The 19,328-nt window shown below is 31.3% G+C and overlaps 1 protein-coding gene and 1 pseudogene across 3 annotated transcripts; one reads left to right on the top strand and one right to left on the bottom strand.

The window, feature by feature from the left end:
• Positions 1-7,603: 7,603 nt before the first annotated feature.
• LOC133669595 (photosystem II protein D1-like) lies at positions 7,604-8,668 on the top strand (annotated as a pseudogene).
• A 6,161-nt stretch (positions 8,669-14,829) lies between these two features.
• Positions 14,830-18,738, bottom strand: LOC133669295 (uncharacterized). 3 transcript variants are annotated; one of them, XR_009833869.1, is made up of 8 exons: positions 18,383-18,738; positions 17,764-17,812; positions 17,554-17,656; positions 17,355-17,450; positions 17,193-17,267; positions 16,744-16,813; positions 15,034-15,465; positions 14,830-14,955 (listed from the first exon to the last, which is right to left on the bottom strand). XR_009833869.1 is itself a non-coding variant. In XM_062089379.1 (7 exons), the coding sequence occupies exons 1-7, from the start codon at positions 18,713-18,715 to the stop codon at positions 15,433-15,435; spliced, it is 759 nt and encodes a 252-aa protein (XP_061945363.1). In that variant the 5' UTR covers positions 18,716-18,738; the 3' UTR covers positions 14,830-15,432. The 3 variants fall into 3 exon arrangements, 2 of the variants coding, with proteins under 2 accessions (XP_061945363.1, XP_061945362.1); XM_062089379.1 differs by having other exon boundaries at positions 14,830-15,465; XM_062089378.1 differs by lacking the exons at positions 14,830-14,955; positions 15,034-15,465 and adding an exon at positions 15,874-16,108.
• Positions 18,739-19,328: the final 590 nt, after the last annotated feature.

The following is a 19,328-nucleotide window of genomic DNA, read 5'->3' as shown; positions in this document are numbered from 1 at the left end:
TTAAGAAGAGAACTAATTTATTTAATACCAAAAAAGTATCTCACGTGTTGGTCATAATTTCAAATACTAAATATGGAGGGTAAAAAAGGTGGGGAAGGGAACTCAAAATTAATTGTAAAATGATTTTTTAAAAATTAAAAATTTATTAAACTAGACTAAGACCGTGTGTGGCAATATGTAAATAAAATATTTATATCAAGCTATTTTAAACGTGATATTAACTCAAGATGAATTATTGTTCATCAACTTAAAACTAAGCAACATCAAAAATCCATATGAACATTACTAATTTCATGAATTTCGGCAACACAAACCCAAAAATAATCCATGAATCAATATTTAATGTTTAAATAGCAATTACAACCTAAACAATAAACTAGCAATCCAACACAAATTATTAAATTATCTCAAATCACAAACAATATCAATCCAAACCTAAATGTCCAAACAATAATCCAAATATTATATATAACAATGAGTATTTTGTTCTAAATTTCATAATATTTTAGCAATTTATCCAAAAACTAATATGATGTTATGAATCAACCTTCTGAGATGTTTAATGTGTCCAAGAGATACTGGAATCGAGTTGGAGGATCGCTGCAATAGTGGCGGGGTATGAATCTATGCACCACCACCAATGCTGACTTGTGGATTCATAAGTTTCCGCTACTAGAGGAGTGCGAGCTGCTGTATTTGAAACTCTATTGCCTCCTCTTTACTCCTGAATTAGCAATGAGACAAATAAAAATCTAAGGAAGGATATCCACTTGGTTAAAGGTTTGATCCTCTCTCTCCTTTTCTTTCTCTCTTTCATCTTTTTCTCTACTAATTGCAGGTGATGTTGTCACCATGAGGGAGAATAGGTGATAGGTCTGAAGTTGTTTATTCTAGCTAGAGCCACTGGAGTCACGGTGACACTAAAGATCACAATGACTGAAAAAGAAGGTCTGTTGTAGCAACTAAGGGTGTTCATTGTTGTTGCTATTAGAGGAAACAAATAAAAAATCACAACTGCTGGTACCCTGAGAAGCTACAGATGGTGGAAGTTGTTATTTCTATAGCAATATCAAACAAGTATAAAATAATTTTTAAAAATTTAATAAGAAAATTAATCACATTAAAATTCTTATTAATATCCTAAATTATTTTAGGATTAATTAAATAAAAAATTTTAGCTTAAAAAAACTCATTATTTTAGAAAAACCATTTTCTAAATATTATTTAATTAAACCATTTAATTAAATAAATCCTAATCCCATTAGGATATCATAAAACTCAAAAAAATGAATTAAACATTTTCATTCAATCCTAATCTAATTAGAAAAATTAATTCTATAATTAATTGAATTTAGGGTTTCAATTTTAATAAAATCATTTTTTTAGATATAAAGGGCTAAAGTCATACTTTCAGCCCTTAAATACCTAAAGGCAATTAGATATTAGTTGCAATGGTAAAATCATAATTCTACTTTTCAAAAAACCCTAAAAAGACTACAGGGGCAAAATAAAAAAATTTGCCCTTTCTTTTTCTAGCTGCTACACCAAGCTGGGCATAACATCACAAGCTTGTTTGCATTACATTTTGTGGGGCAGTAGCCCATGGTTGTTGCCTCTCATGCCAGCATGGGCTACTACCTTTCACGCCAGCAGTAAGTGCTAGCAAATTTGGTGTTGTTGTTGGCGGCGCAACAATACCCCAGGTGCTGCACCTGGTGAGGTAGCAACCATAGGTGATGCCTCTTACACAGCAACGTGCCCCAGTAGATCTAGGGCCACCGTTGGTGGCACAACTATCTTTTTTTTGTGAATTTCCATCCAAATCTGGAAAAATTTGGCCAGATTTGACTAGAACAACAGCCAAACTCTTTTGAGAAAATAATTTTGCATATAAAATTTATTCAAAATTAACACCAATAACAATTAAAACATGCAATCAACAACCCTAATTGTTTAATGATGGCTTTGATACCATTGTTGGGTTTCCCAAATATAATACACACAGTCAAAACTATGAAACAAAATTATTTGAGAGTTCTTAGGATTCTGTTAGATAGATTTAGAGTTGTTTAGGAATTTATTATCTAAAGATCTAATCTTTTTGGCTTTGAATAATTCCTTAAAGGTCGAGTTATCTCAAACCACAAGCCATCTAATTGTCCGGCCTCTAACGGTAATCCACACGAACTACCAGTGAAAAATCTCCTAAATTCCTATTTGAAAGAGAGGGAATGCTATGCCTAGAGTGCTAGCTCTAATTTTATGTTTACATAGTTTCTCTGTCTAATAAACAACTACTTTTTTTTCACTTATAAAATAATAGATTCAGTTTTATATTTATAGGAAATTCTAAAAACTCTATAAATAGCAAAATATATATTTGCTTGTTAAATAAAATCCATATATTATTTAAGGTCGAGTTATTGCAAACCACAAGCTATCTAATTGTCTGGCCTCTAACGGTAATCCACACGAACTACCAGTGAGAAATCTCCTAAATTCCTATTTGAAAGAGAGGGATTGCTATGCCTAGAGTGCTAGCTCTAATTTTATGTTTACGTAGTTTTTCTGTCTAATAAACAACTACTTTTTTTTCACTTACAAAATAATAGATTCAATTTTATATTTATAGGAAATCCTAAAAACTCTATAAATAGCAAAATATATATTTACCTGTTAAATAACATCCATATATTATTTAAGGATAATTTTATAAATTTAATCAATCAAGTCCTTACTTGATTTTTGTAGGTTTAGAAAAATAATCTTTGTATTAATTATACTCAAGTCCTTCATTTCTAAAATATATTTTAATCAAGTCATACTTAATTAGTTATAGGTATCCTTTATACCTAAACTTATGAGAACAGTTGGTTTCTTTCATAAATAAAAGAACATAATATGTAACAGTCTTTACGACTGTAATCGTTTAGTATAATTATGAGATTTCTATTACATCAAAGCATTGTTCCTAAAATATTTTTAATCGATGCTCTCTTAAATACTGGACATTCATTAGAGCTATAAAGATTGGTATATATTATATTCTTTTCTTTATGAAATGAAGCAATTGTTCTCATAAGCTGAGGTATAAGGGTTACCTAGAACTGATATATAGGTTCTTGTTATAAAACATTTACATTGAACTGACCCGCATGAAAATTTCATATAAAGAGATCACTTATGTCTATGGAAAGACTCACGTGACGATTGTGTAAGTGATCTTTAGATTTGATATCACTAAGTTATCTTATATAGAGAATATTATGCTTTGATCTTGCTACATGTTATCTTAATTAAGGTAACAAAAGCGCAGACATTAGGTGTAACATGAACTATATGAAGGTACTTGATTGATCAAGAGAGGATTCATCATTCTAAGTGAATTAGAAAAAATATTTCATCTATTCTCAAATAGTATTGATTGGGAAATTATTGGCTAATATAGAATGATATTTGAAAAGAGTTTCAAATCTTATTCAAATGATCAAGACTATTATGCAGAAAACAAACATGATTTAACATGACAGACATACTTCATGCTTTAATGTTAAATCAGAATATTATTGATTAAATAATATTAATTACACTGAGAAACCGATCACTGAAAGATTAAGTCAAACAATCACTACCATAATCTTTAGATTTACCGACGGAATTTTCTGTCGGTGTTTGTACTATCATTTCGTTGGTAATTAATTTACCAACAAAATCACCGACAGAAATGGTTCATTGGTGAATCTTTCATCGGTAATTTTTGTCCATCGGTAAGTCCAATAGTAATAAAAAAATATTATTACCAATGAATTTACTAATGGAAAATGCGTGCAAAAAAATTATCCATTTCATTCTATCAGTATTTCCCTAAACAAATACCATATGTAATTCCGTCAGTAAATATTTAAAAATATTTTTAAAAAAAAATCCATTTTACAAAACTATAAAAAAAATAAATTAATAGTCATAAAATTATTAAGAACAAAAACAATTAAAAATAAAATAAAATAAGAAATATAGTGAAAAAACACGAAAAAAGAAGAAAAAAGAAAAATCTTACCTTAATGTGATTGCAAGTGAAGTTAAGAAGAGAAAAAAAGTAAAAATTCTTAAAGTATATTAATTAAATAAAACTGAGAAGAAAAAAAAAAGGAGAAAACATATGGGAAAGAAGAAGAATACATACCTGAGCAAACTACTTGGGTGCTAGGCCCAATGTGAGTAGGATTGTTTAGCCATGCTTCATAATTGGAAAAATGAGCACCGTGGAAATACATGTCACTCAGCTAAGAGTTGGCCGAAATGAGTACTAAAGACTTTCCGGGAGATCTTTTCCAAATCACTAGTATGGCTATCGAAATCGTGAGCATCAACATGTAGGTTCTAGATCCAAGTGGTAGTATCAGGTCCTTTAGCTATTGTTCTTGAGAAATGACCGGATCTGGCCCATTCCTCGAAAGAAGTTTTGATGGGATCCCTATCTACCAAAATTTTTACTCCTGGTTCCGGCGAATGAATAATCATTGAGTCCTCCTCTTTCTGGACAACGCATACAAAGAGACTCGCCAACAGTCAAGTATTTAGTGAACCTATGAGAGATCTTTCTAATTAGTTTTTTTCTATCTAGTTTTGTTAGTTCACTAGAGCAATTATGATATGGAAGTCGATCCAGGGCAAATGTTAGGATCTATTATGACATAGTCATGAGGCGATCAACAGACCTTTCTAGGCTTTGAATTGATGCAAAAACAATTTTTTTGTGCAACATTAAAGTATTCAAAGGCATCTTCTTTTCCTTTTAATATTAATGTTTTAATATAAGAGTGAGAGAAAATAAAATATAAAATCTAGAAAATATATATTTTCTACTGTCTGTATCTGTGTATCATTTATTCTATTCCTATGAAATACCAGATAAAAAGTAAGGATCTTAGAAGGGAAGGGGTATAATGAGATTCATGAAATTCTTCGATTATGTCTTCCCACAGAAATGATTTGTTTTATTTGACTGATGGAGACAAAAAATAATTAGTTATAACAAATTAATATAATTATAAGAAATAAAACTATGAAAAATACTAAAAACAAATACTAAATAATAAAAGAAAAAAGCATGCTCTTATCTTATTTGAATATTTTATTCGAAACGCCTTGTGATCTTCAACCAATTCTACGCTTCAATATAATTTCTAAGAGTAAGCGTTATAGCTTGTTTCCAATACTCTATGGCTTGGTCGAACCAAGCCTCCGCAATTTAAGAATCTCCCTGCCAAATGGCCTGTTCTCCTTGGTCGAAATACGCGAGTAAATTCCTTCCCTTATAACCGTACTTGAGAGTTTCCTAACTCATACGACTCGACAGTTAATTCTTTTGATGTCCCTTTTTTTTTCGAGTTAATCAAAAGAGGTTAATTACATGAGTTTCAAACTTGAAGTTTGATTTTATTAATTATTAATAGTAATAATTAATAATATTAATAATAATAATCCATTTTGTTTATTTTTTCTCCCACCTTCAAAAGAATAAATTGTTGGTGTTCTACTATTATTATAATTTTCTAAAAGATAATTATCTCGGTTTCATATAGAAATTTCTATTTATATAGAATCTTTGAAAAAGACATTTTCTCATAAGAAAGAAAAGGCTTACTATCTTTGGGATCTGATGCTACACCACTGCTCAATACTTTAGGGGGTCGACTCTATTACATAAATGGATTCCTAGCTTTTGTCTCATATTATGACATTAAGTAAGCAATTCTTATTGTATAGGAAAACATTTTGCTAATTGATCTTTATAGTGCTTCCTCTATCAATTAGATCCTTTATCCATAGAATAAAGTATCTAGGCATATTTCTTTTTTCATATTTCAATTTCTATGAAGTTTCTTTCTTTGCTACAGCTAATAAAAATCGTTGTTTTGGATGATGCCATATGTAGAAAGCCTATTTTGTTTTTTACTAGTAGATTTTTTATTTTGCTCTTTCTTTCCCTTTTCTTTCTATAGTGTAGATAGTTGCACGTAATGACAAATTATGGCCATATTATTAAAAGCTTGTGGTAAGAAAGGGTTCCGTTCTAATGCCTGAAAATAATATTCTAAAGCTTTGGTTTGTTCTCTATTACTTGTGAACCTATTTGAAGTGGCCCATTTTGTACCACAGAAGCCAATGTATGAACAAAGATTAATTTTACTTCCCCATCTAGCTACTTTAGGTTAAGGGGTGGGTCCTGGCGGGGAAGTCATAGACACCTTTCCATACTTTGTATCTGGCATATTTCACTTAATTTCCTTTGCAGTATTGAGCTTTGACGGTATTTATCATGCACTTCTAAGACCTGAGACTCTTGAAGAATCTTTTCCATTTTTTGGTTATGCATGGAAAGATAGAAATAAAATGACAACAATTTTAGGTATTCACTTAATCTTGCTAGGTATAGGTGCTTTTCTTCTAGTATTCAAAGCTCTTTATTTTGGGGACGTATATGATACCTGAGCTCCAGGAGGGCAGGGGAGATGTAAGAAAAATTACCAACTTGAACCTTAGCCCAAATGTTATTTGTGGTTATTTACTAAAATCTCCTTTTGGAGAAGGATAAATTGTTAGTATGGATGATTTGGAAGATATAATTGGGGGGATTGTATGATTAGGTTCCATTTAGATACTTGATGGAATCTGGCATATCTTAACTAAACCATTTGCATGGGCTCGTCGTGCACTTGTATGGTCCGGGGAGGCTTATTTGTCTTATAGTTTAGGCGGTTTAGCTGTTTTTTGTTTCATTGCTTGTTGCTTTTTCTGGTTCAATAATACCGCTTATCCTAGTGAGTTTTACCGGCCTACTGTACTAGAAGCTTCTCAAGCTCAAGCTTTTACTTTTCTAGTTAGAGACCAACGTCTTGGGGCTAACGTGGGATCCGCTCAAGGACCTGCTGACTTAGGTAAATATCTAATGCGTTCGCCCACCAGAGAAGTTATTTTTAGAGGAGAAACTATGTATTTTTGGAATTTGCGCGCTCCTTGGTTAGAACCTCTAGGAGGTCCAAATGGTTTGGACTTGAGTAGGTTGAAAAAAGACATACAACCTTGGCAAGAACAACGTTCTGCGGAATATATGACCCATGCGCCTTTAGGTTCAATAAATTCTGTAAGTGGCATAGCTACCGAGATCAATGTAGTCAACTATGTCTTTCCTAAAAGTTGGTTAGCTACCTCTCATTTTGTTCTCGAGTTCTTCCTATTCGTAGGTCATTTATGGCACGCCGGAAGGGCTCATGCAGCTGCAACAGGATTTGAAAAAGGAATTAATCGTGATTTTGAACATGTTCTTTCCATGACTCCTCTTAACTAGTTGAGAAAATAGATCCAATAGTTGAAGTAGGAATCCATTTGATTCTACTATACATATTGATTGGGTCGAATTTTAAAAAAAAAATGATGATGAATCTAAATAGATAAGATCATAAAGATATATTCATAGATGTTGATATTGGTTGACATGGGTATAGAAGTCATGTTATACTGTTGAATAACAAGCCCTCAATTATTTATTTCTATTTATAGAGAATTTATGTGCTTAAGAGTCCCTGATGATTAAATAAACCAAGATTTTACCATGACTGCAATTTTAGAGAGACACGAAAGCGAAAGCCATCACTATAATTGGATAACCAACACTGAAAACCATCTTTATATTGGATGGCTTGGTGTTTTGATGATTCCTTCTTTATTGATCGCAACTTCTGTATTTATTATCACTTTCATTGTTGCCCCTCTAATAGACATTGATGGTATTCGTGAACCTGCTTCCGGATCTCTACTTTATGGAAACAATATCATTTATGGTGCCATTATTCCTACTTCTACGGCTATAGGGTTGCATTTTTACCCCATATAGGAAGCAACATCCATTGATGAATGGTTATACAATGGCGGTCCTTATGAGCTAATTGTTCTACACTTCTTACTTGGTGTAGCTTGTTACATGGGGTGTGAGTGGGAACTGAATTTTCATCTAGGTATGCATCTTTGGATTGTTGTTGTATATTTAGCTCCTTTTGCGGCTGCGGCTGCTATTTTCTTGATTTATACAATCGGTCAAGGAAGTTTTTCGGATGGCATGCCTCTAGAAATCTCTAGTACTTTAAACTTTATGATTGTATTCCAGGTTGAGCACAACATCTTTATGCACCCATTTCACATGTTAGGCATAACTGGTGTATTATACAGCTCCCTATTCAGTGTTATGCATGGTTCTTTGGTAACCTCTAGTTTGATTAGGGAAATCACAGAAAATGAATCTGTTAATGAAGGTTACGGATTTGGTTAAGAGGAAGAAACTTATAATATCGTAACCACTCATGGTTATTTTGGCCAATTGATCTTCCAATATGCTAGTTTTAACAACTCTCGCTCTTTACATTTCTTCTTAGTTGTTTGGCATGTACTATGTATCTGGTTCACTACTTTAGGTATTAGCACTATAGCTTTCAATCTAAATGGTTTCAATTTTAACCAATCTGTAGTTGATAGTCAAGGTCATGTAATTAATACTTGGGCTGATATTATTAACCGTGCTAACCTTGGTATAGAAGTTATGCATAAACATAATGCTTATAATTTCCCTCTAGACCTAGCTGCTGTCAAAGTTCTATCTACAAATGGATAAGACTTTTGTTAATGGATAAGGCTTTTGTTAGTGCGTACGAGCTTTTGAAAAAAAAAAGGAGCAATTGCCAATTTCTTGTTCTATCAAGAGGGTTGGTGTTGCTCTTAAAATAATTTTTTTTTACTTTTGTATTTCTTTCTTATAAGAATTATAAAAAAATAAAAAAGGTCATATTGAATGTTAAATGTTAGAAATTCAAATCTAGGTAATTTGTAAATAGAGTATTAGGGGTGGATGTAGCTAAGTGGACCAAGGTAGCATATTGTGAATCACGATGCACGGGGTCAATCCCCGTCATTCGCCCATAACCCTGAAGCGGATAATTCATATGGTTTCTTTTTTTTTTCTCTTCTTTATCATAGGGTTTACTTTACCTCTTACTCTTAATCTTAATTCTTACTCTTAAAATTGAATAAAATATAAAAAGAAATATAAATAATAAACTAATAATGAACGATAAGCATCTATATTTTCCTTTTCAAATTCTAATATTTATTAATTATTAAGGAATTAACGATTAAGTTTATTATCATTTTTTGCATGTCCCCGTAAATTGAGAGTAGGTGCAAATTCTCCTAATTTATGACCCACTATACGATCTGTTATATAAATAGGTAAATGAAATGTGAATAACCTGCCCTCCTCTCTTTGAAACAAATGGCACTTCTGATTCTGTCGGTGCTTGTAACAATTTTATCTTCTCTATATTACTATATCTCTAGAATCAATAATTTTATATAAGGAATTACTAAACTTAATCACTTGGTGCCCTTACTCTTCAGTTTTCTGTTGAGGTCTATCTTATAGAGGTACTCAAATTGGATCAGTGATCGATTTCTAGGTTACTTCCAATTACATAAATCAATAGTTCAAACTGCACTCAAAGGTATGGCATTTCCCATTTTTATAGGAACTTATGTACCAGAAATAATGGTATCTCCAATTATAGCCCTTCTAGGATGTAAAATATATCTCTTCTCATCATCCCCAAAGTGTATGAGACAAATGTATGTATTTCAATTAGGGTCATATTCTATGGTTATGATTCTACCATATATGTAATTTTCATTCCGTCAAAAATTGATTTTACAGTATAGATGTTTGTGACCTCCCCCTCTATGCCTTGCAGTAATGATTCCTCTGCATTACGGCCTTTACCACAACGATGCTGCCCATAGATCAAATTATTTCGTGTATTGGATTTCACTTGACTGTCTACGGCTCCATTGTGTGTGCTCGGGGTAGAAGTTTTGTATAAATGTATCGTCATGCTATTAAGTATTTTGATTTAAGTTCTTTTCTTTCTAAGAGGTGGAATATAATAACCTAATTGAAGCGTAATGATTATACGTATGTAATGCATTGTATGTCCCATAATATGTCTCATTCTTCTACCCTTTCCCAAGAGTCGATGGTTATTCATAGCTATTACCTTGACACCAAAGAAGAGTTCAACCCAATGCTTTATTTTTGTCCTAGTTGATCCTGATTCGACATTAAAAGTATATTGATTTTTCAACAACAATCGAATAATTTTGTCTGTAACTACTGCATATTTGATTCCATCCATAAATCTATTTTCTTCCTTATGAGTTCCAGTCTCAATAAGAATGTTAGTTCTTACTGTTCATATGTTATGATATGAATATACCACACCAATTCGTTATGTATGGATGATAAGATTCCATTGATACAGAGCCAATTCCAATAGATTTATTAGATGGTCTCATTGGTGTGCATCCAATAGGAATTGATCCTATGAATTCGCCAATTATGAGTTAGGCGCTTTAACCATTCAGCCATGGATGCTTAGCAAGGATTCTCATACACGGTGAATATTATTGTGAAAATAGTTTGAAAATTTTTTACTGGTGGTTCATGTAGATTACCACTAGAGGCCGGACAATTAGACAGCTTGTTGTTGCAACAACTCAACCTTTAAAGAATTATTCAAAGCAGAAGATTCAGGTAATAAATCCCTAAACAACTCTAGATCTGTCTAATAGGATCCTAGAGAGTTCCAAAAAATTTTGTTTTATTATTTTTGTTGTGTGTATAATATTCAAAAACCCAAGAACTCCTGCTTTGGACTTCATTCCATCTTTTTCTGTGTTTGTCGATGTTGTTTTACTAATTTCTTGTTCTTTCTTTTATAGCTGTCGATGCACTACTGTAGAAGTGGCAGCATGTTTCTTTTAATGTCATTATTGTTGCAACAATAACATGGTTCATATTTGAGTGATCTGGATTACCATTCATAACAATTATTCTATTGTCTTGCTGATCTTGATTGTTAAGTTGTTTGTTCCTACCAACTTAGTTGTTAATTGTTATGATAAACAAGTATGCTTTAGTTTCTTCTCCCTTTTGTTTCATTTCTGAAACCATTTCTAATTAATGTACTGTTTATTTTCTGAGCAGACAACTTCAATCGTTAACATGCATGGTTAGTTGTAAGAGGGAATGGTTAACAATGGTGCAGCATCTTTTAGAAAGCGTTTGGCTGCGTTGTAGCTTCCACATTCTAGTGCTACCGTAGATATCAGCTATTTCGTAAATGATAAACCATTATTTACTGTTAATGGGACCTACCAAAATTTGCGAACGCGTCTGCGTTCCGTTGAAAGCAACTCCAAGCTACTTTACGTGCGTCTGCGTGGTAACAAGTGAAGTTTTCTTCAAACCGTGTCTCAGTGAACAGTGCAATTCAATTGCACTGTTCACTCAAAGCAATGAACAATGCAATTCACTTGCACTATTCTTTTTTTTTTAATGTGTTTAATTTTTGTAATTTTTTTTTTAAAAACTAGTTTAGAGTGAATTAAATTCACTCGTACTGTCATGTGAACAATATTTTTTTCCTGAAAAATTAGTGTAGAGTGAATTAAATTCACTCGCACTGTAATATCAAATCAATTTTATTTCTGATAATATTTTATCTAAATTTATTGCACGCTCAAAAAATTATGGAAACTGTAGTTCTTGTCGGATGAATTTTGTACATAATGAAATTGTAGATGGTTTAATGGAATAATAAAAAATACTTTATATAAAATATTATTTATTTCATGATATAATAGCAATAGTTAAATCTACAATATTTAAATTAAAAACCATCAATATTAATATATATATTTTTTAAATTATTTTATAACCTTAATTTCAAAAACATTCTTAACCAAACACATTAAACTATTTTTTGTTCAACCTCAATTTGAACCACACTTTTAACCAAACACCTATTTTTTCAATCCAACCTCAACTAAAAGTACTTTTTATAGAATAACTTTTTTCAAATTACAACCACAACAATTACCGCAATACCAAACACACTCATACTGTGAAAATTAATAATGTTCTTGTTATGGCCCATGACATCACTCTTGGCAAAGATTTTGGACACTTTTTCAAGGTCATTGTTTATATTGACTTAATAGCATGCTTGTGAAAGTTTAGTTGTAAATTGTAGGTCATCTAAGGAAACTAAAACTCAAACAGAATAATAAAATAATATGTATTCCAGAATTTATAACCACTATATGCATATGTATATGGATGGATATGTATTTTTTAATTCAAAATTTTTTAAAATGCATACAGTTAACTACTTCAATGTCCCCAGAAGGATTATTTTGGGTACGGGAGTTGGGCAAGTTGAGGAGAAATTTGATGGTGCTCGAGGAGTAACAGAAAAGCCACGCCTTGCTATTATATCTTTAAACGCTTGGATAGTAGAAATATATGATTGGCAACCTTCTGTACTTGGACAAGGGATGAATGCAAAGGTTACCACACTACAACTTTCAGAAGGATGTCGCTAATGGTTTGAATAGCCTTGAGAATCTATCTTAATGTAGTTATAATACTTGTCTTCTATTTGTTCATCTTCTTGCTAACTGATTTTTTTTTTTTTGTAACTATAGGTGTCCGAGTCGACTTACACACATCTCGACTAATCCTCTGAGACCCTAACATTAACTATCATATAAGCCTCAATAATCTTAAAATTTATAATATTTAAACTAGTGATCTTTGAAGAGCAAATTTAAAACCGTGGTGGTCAATATCTAGCTCCCATATATTGTTGGTAGCTATTTTTCTTTCTTCACTCTGGCATGTATAGGTGAGCACTACATGCCAGTGTCCTTGGTCTTTGTTATATAGGTGCCGCAACCGAGAGCATTAGGTCTGGCAGCCAAGCCATACCCAAAAGACTTGGGTCTGGCGGCCAAGCAGATCCAAGAGCATTGAGTTTGTTGGTCATGTCTAATTAATTTTTTTATAAATTAATTTTTATTTTTATATAAAAAAATTAAACTATCTTTGAAGTATTCTAAATAGAAATTCTAATTAATTTTAAAAAAAAAAATTATGTTTTTATAAAACCAAAAACATTTATGTTTTTTTCAAATGTGGTCTTTCTCTCATGCCCCTCTTTTTTCATATTTGTTTAGTTTATTATTAACACTTTTTAAAATTCACTATATAAATACTAGAAAAATATTTTATTTTTTCATTGTGGGATTTGAAATCCTTTAGTATATATATTATATATTCTCAAGAAAAAAGCTATTTTTTTAATGTAGGATTTGAATCCCTTTTGTATATATACTCTATGTTCACAAGAAAAAAGTTAAGTTTTTTCAATGTAAGATAAAAAAAACTTTTTAGTTTAAATACTTCAACTTAAAAGGATAATATAACATCTTTTTTATATGAGATTTGAAGCCCTTTAATATATATACTCTATGTTCACAAGAAAGAAGTTATTTTTTCAATGTGGGATTTGAAACCCTTTAATATATATACTTTATGTTCACAAAAAAAAATTATGTTTTTTCAATGTGGAATAAAAAAAAATATTATTTTAAAATATTATTTATAGAATATATAGTCTATATTCACATGAATTGTTTTATAATGTTTTCATATTAAATATTAAAACTTTAAATATATTTTTTAATTTTTTCGGGTTGACCCATGAACCCGAGACTTGGCTCCTTGGCCGGGTCAACCTCGGGTTGGGTTTGATAAGTGTGCCTTAAAGTATTCTAAATAGAAATGTTAATTTTTTTCTAAGAAAAATTTTTAAATTATTCTTGAGGTATCTTAAACAGAAATTCTAACTAATTTTTAAAAAATTTTGTTTTAATTTTTATATAAAAACATTTAAATTACCCTTGAAGTAACATAAACAGAAACATTAACTAATGTTTTTATAATTTTTTCATTTTGTCTATAAAAAAACATTAAAATTATACTTAAAGTATCGTAAATAGAAATTCTGATTAATTATTTTTAATTTTTATTAAAAAACATTTAAACTACCATTTAAGCATCATAAACAAAAATGCTAAGTAATGTTTTTTATAATTGTTTTATTTTTTCTATAAAAAACACTAAAACTATCCTTGAAATATCCTAAATAATTTTTTTTGTAATGTTTTCAATTTTTATTAAAAAAACATTTAAACTACTCTTGAAATATTCTAAATAGAAATGCTAATTATTTTTTTATAATTTTTTTATTTTTTATATAAAAAAAAATTTAAACTACCCTTGACATATCCTAAATAATTTTTTAATAAATGTTTTTATTTTTTATAAAAAAAACATTTAAACTACCATTGAAATATCCTAAACACAAATCCTAATTAATGTTTTTATAATTTTTTTATTTTTTGTAAAAAAACATTTAAACTACCCTTAAAGTATCTTAAACAAATTTTTTTTATAAATGTTTTCTATTTTTTATAAGAAAAGAATTTAAATTATTTTTTAAGTATCCTAAACAGAAATTTTAATTAACTTTTTTATAAATTGTTTTTATTTAAAAAATATTTAAAATATCCTTAATAATTTTTTGATTTTATTAAATTTTGTTTGATAGTTTTCTGTTTTCTTTTGCTTTATCCTAGATAACGTCCAAACCCATCCAAATTGCATATCATCTAGCATAAAAATCTGACTTGAATCTTCCTCGTGAGATCGACCCCTTACTTGCTCTATACTATCTTTTGTGTTGTGTTTGAAGCTAAGGTTATTAATTTGTACGACCACGACATCGCAACACAGCTTAAGAGTGTCCATATTGTATAGCTTGCATAAATTCACTATTGCGGCCAACATTCATCTAATCTCATACAAAAGAACACGGTAAATAAGACAATCCATAAAATGTCTACATGCATTGATTAGCCTATAACATCAACGCAAACCATTACCTTCTGCATCCTCCTTAAATCCAGCTTCAGTACAAACTAAGGTGTTTGTCGCTGCAATAGCGGCTGCATTTACATAAAAACATCGTTGTTAGGTGTTTGGTTATGGTCTAAACATAATTTTCTGTTTGTGAGACCCATTACCATTTGCTTTAAACCGCAAGATAACAAAAAGCAACTTCAAGCTGCTTTTTATAATGAGTTGCAAACTGTGTTATAAACAGAGGCCGCGCAAGAAGAAGAGCAGAAACAGAGCAGTTGACAGTGAACAGTGGTTAGCAACTCCCTCAGTTCACCGCCGGCTTTCACCGTTTCCACCACCAACCAGACATCGTCGCTGCGCAGGGTAGCCGACTATTCCCCTTCTCTTTTTCTTTCTTCTTCTACACTTCCCTGTCTCCACTGTTCACGTTACAGAACAGTAGAGAGCAGCTCTTGTCACCACCGGCCTCCGTGTTTCCACCGCCAACCAGACATCGCATAGTCTGCTCTTGCCCTTCCTCTTCTCCTTCTTCTTTTTCTGCCGCATTAAACTATTCTCCACTATTCATAGGTCGGATATAGTCCAATCCAAACCTAAATGCATTGAATTGGATCCGACCCAGTAAAATAAAAAAAATCCAAAAACATTACTCAGATATTGTGTTTTATTCAATAAACTAGTGTTTAACATTATTCAATGACACTACATAATTATATTAGAAGGAGATCGCATGATGACATAGAATTTGCAGAAGTTCCTGATGATATTTTACTTGATGTTGTTGCACGCTTAGGAAGCCATGGAAATTGTAGTCCTTGTCAAATGAATTTTGTATGTAATGGAATTGCAAATAGTTTAATGGAACAATAAACAATACTTTATATAAAGTATTGTTTATTTTATGATGCAATAGTAGTAGTTAAATCTATAATATTTCAATTAAAAACCATCAATATTAATATGTCTTTTTTAGTTATTTTATAACCTCAATTTGAAAAGCATTATTCACTAAATACATTAAACTATTTTTTATTCAACCTCAATTTCAACCACAGTTTTAACCAAACATATATTTTTCCAAACAAACCTCAACTAAAAATACTTTTCATAAAACAAATTTTTTCAAACCACAATCACAACAGCTACTACAATACCAAACACACCCTACTGGAGCAACTCTTTTGCCTTCTCCAACCAAACATTGTAAATTTCATCCGAGAACAAAACAAAATGCACCTACAAAGAGCAATTTAAAACAGAACCAATAAGATTTCAAGGCTACAATAATTGATCCATATATTATTAGTCTGTTTTTGCTATCAAATCATAGAAACATCTAGGGAAGACATGATAAATTAGTCTGGTATCAAAACTCAGGTTTTTGCTTGATACCTGCAAGCTACTGCATCCAATGGACAAGTGTTGATGGAGATGGCGGTTTTCATTGCTATATGGTGGTGTTAAAATGTTGAATTGACAAGTCCAGTGATAAGCACAACAAATTCCATAAAAGCTTAATCTTCTTTAGTTACTTGGAGTTATTGATATGAATAATCCCACCTCAAATGTTTCTTTTTTTTTTAGAATATCCCAACAAGAATATTAAAAGTGATTCTATGCACAAAATGCATGCGAGGAACCAACAACATTAGCAGAGGAGTTCCATAGAGATATAATGACAATCTATAGTTTTGTTCCATCCTAGGATTCTATTTAGTGTTATTCCAGATCATAACAGTAACAATTTGCTTAAGGAAATTCTGCAATGGTCAGATAATCAAACAATGTAAAAAAGCCAGATCCAATTTCCAAGTTGGAGTGATATTTGATTCCCATATGATGATGTTTGATGAGTATAACGTAATATGTACCTCTTTCAAGTCATCAGCAAATTCTTTAGCTGTTGATATAGCCACTTTGGCAGCTTCCTCATAAGGATAACTGAAACAAAATAAAAATTAAGAAAAGAAAAATTGAGAGATTGATGATACTGTCACACGGTTTTCACAAACACCAAATCATGAAAATTTCAAAATCTGGTATTCAATCCAGTACTCAAAAGCTTGAGATTCGGCCCTTATAGAAGGCCATTGTCACAAAAACAAGCAATCAATATGAAAATTCGTTTCCCAATCAAATCATCTTAACTCAGGCATAAAAATCAAGAGCTAAAACCATTAAAAAGTAAAGTTTTCCATCTATTGACAAGAAAATTGTACAATTGCAATTAGGGTTTTACCCTTGACCATGCAAATCTATGTAAATAAAATTTCAGGCAGTAAAAAGCCCAGGTGGTTCCCTTTGGTCAACAGCTACTTACCCATAAACACCACAAGATATGGCAGGAAATGCAATGTACTTAATGTTGTTGTCTTTAGCCAAAGTCAAGCTGTTCCTGAAACCGTTGTAGGCAAACAAGAGATGTTGTTTAGAATGATAGATTAAACTAATGAGAAATGATGCTATTAAGGTTATGATATACCTGTATGCATTCCTAAGTGAGGCTTCAGGGTTACCATCAACATCATAGATGGGGCCAACAGTGTGAATCACGCGAAATGCAGGCAGATTGAAACCTCTGCATATATTCAACATGTCATTAATATAATGATAAATATGTTCAAGGATGGAAAAATAAACTCCATCATAACAAAAAACAAAGTCAAGCAAGAAGATTATACGGAGTAATTCTTGCTTCTCCGGTGGGGCATCGAACTCCAGGTCGGACTTCAGGGACAGTATAGCATGCATCTCGTAGTTGCGGTCCAGCAGCTCTATGAATGGCTGACAGTATGAATTGGAATTCCAAATTGTTACAAGCTTTGTCAGAAAAATATTACAAATGATTTTTTGAGTAGATTGAAAAGGAAACAAAGATTAAATAAGAATACCTCCATCGGCACCCCCACCTCCAAGCATTCTTTCATTCGCTGGATTAACCTGCAGAAGGTGATAATTGAATTTAATATAAATGCATGCAATCAAATATAAGGAGAGGGAAAGAGAGAGTGTTTGTTTATACTATATATAAGAAGAACTTGCATTATGCACCCATGGAAATGGATTAGTACATTATGCAGTACATGTGACTTCAATAAACCCATTAAGGAAAAATTAAACTCGTCACCAAACTGACTCAGGTATAGGAATCTATGGAAACTCCCCCATTTTTTTCATAGCTAGTGAAATTAGAACTCAGAAGGCATGGTAATGGTTCTAAATTGGCTCTGGCCTGTTTTTAGCACAAAAATATAACAAAAAAAAGGAATAAAATCAAATCAAATTGACTTGCAAGAAGTACTTATCAACTGGTGCAGTTACGCTAATTGGTTAGAGGGGAAGACAAAATAATTATAAAATTTTAGGAAACCCCATTTTCACATGTAAAACAAACAATCATGAATTTTCGCAGCATGAAACCATTAAGATAACAACACTCGTAGCATCAAGCTAAAACGAATCAAGAAAGAACATGACCCAGGAAATAAAAATGAAGGGTTTACAGCTTACAATAGCATCAGAGGAGCCATCAACAGACCACTTGGTGATGTCTCCTTTGTTAATTTTGAGAAGACAAGGAGACAAGGCAAAAACATTGGTGTTTCCTCCATTATCAAATGGCAAGGTAGAAACCCCAGCTGCAGAAACAAAAGCACCACCTAAGGTCTCCATCAGAGATGATGATGTCAAGGGAGGTTTGAAGAGGAAATGCTTTATGTTCTTGTTATTAGGGTAGGAGAGAGTCCTGTTAATACGAGGTAGTGGAGAGTTGTTAGAAATGAGGAATGGTGCTAGACTTCCTTTAAGTCCTCCTAGTGCGGGTGCTCTGGCCGCCCCAATCATTCTGGTGCTTTCATTTATTTTGGTCTTCTTCTTTCGCTTTTAAGGGGATGTGACTAAATAAGATATAAAAATATTATTTTTATGTGTTTTTTAAAAATATCAAAACCTTTTAAAATATTATTTATGCAATAGCATTTTTCACTTTGATTTTTTAAAATCTATACTTTTTTTTTTGTTTTATACGAGATTATTTTACTTTCATGATCTCTGATCTCTATTATGAATTTGGCGTGTTTACCTAGATTAACTCGGGTGATTTTTTTATTTTTTTAATTGAATTTTATTTTTCACTTGTTTTTTTTTCACTTTGATTTTTTTAAATCTATATTTTTTTTATTTTATATGAGATTATTCTACTCTCATGATCTCTAATCTCTATTATAAGTTTGGTGTGTTCACCTAGATTAACTCGAGTGATTTTTTTATTTTTTTAATTGATTTTTTTTTTAATTTTATCCTTTAATATTGCTTTAATTGTAAATCTTCTAAGTTGTCCTTAAACCTGTCAAATCAACCTGGTAGTATCAGGTTATTAAAATAATTATGTATCAAATATATTAAAATACAGTTGACTCTTTTAAATTTATTTTACCATTGAAATATGTAAAAACAA

Source organism: Populus nigra, chromosome 12 (genome assembly GCF_951802175.1).
Source record: "Populus nigra chromosome 12, ddPopNigr1.1, whole genome shotgun sequence".
NCBI classification, from domain to species: Eukaryota; Viridiplantae; Streptophyta; class Magnoliopsida; order Malpighiales; family Salicaceae; genus Populus; species Populus nigra.
The sequence above is the reverse complement of the archived record's forward strand: the minus strand, read 5'-3'. Positions and strand labels throughout refer to the sequence as shown.

What these genes read in the sequence shown, in the direction of transcription:
- LOC133669295 (XM_062089378.1), bottom strand. Translation starts at nt 18,715, where the DNA reads ATGATTGGGGCGGCCAGAGCACCCGCACTAGGAGGACTTAAAGGAAGT. An exon ending in ATGGCTCCTCTGATGCTATT is followed by an intron (nt 17,813 to 18,382) that starts GTAAGCTGTAAA and finishes CACCTTCTGCAG; the next exon opens with GTTAATCCAGCGAATGAAAG. An exon ending in ATATCTTGTGGTGTTTATGG is followed by an intron (nt 16,814 to 17,192) that starts GTAAGTAGCTGT and finishes ATTTTGTTTCAG; the next exon opens with TTATCCTTATGAGGAAGCTG.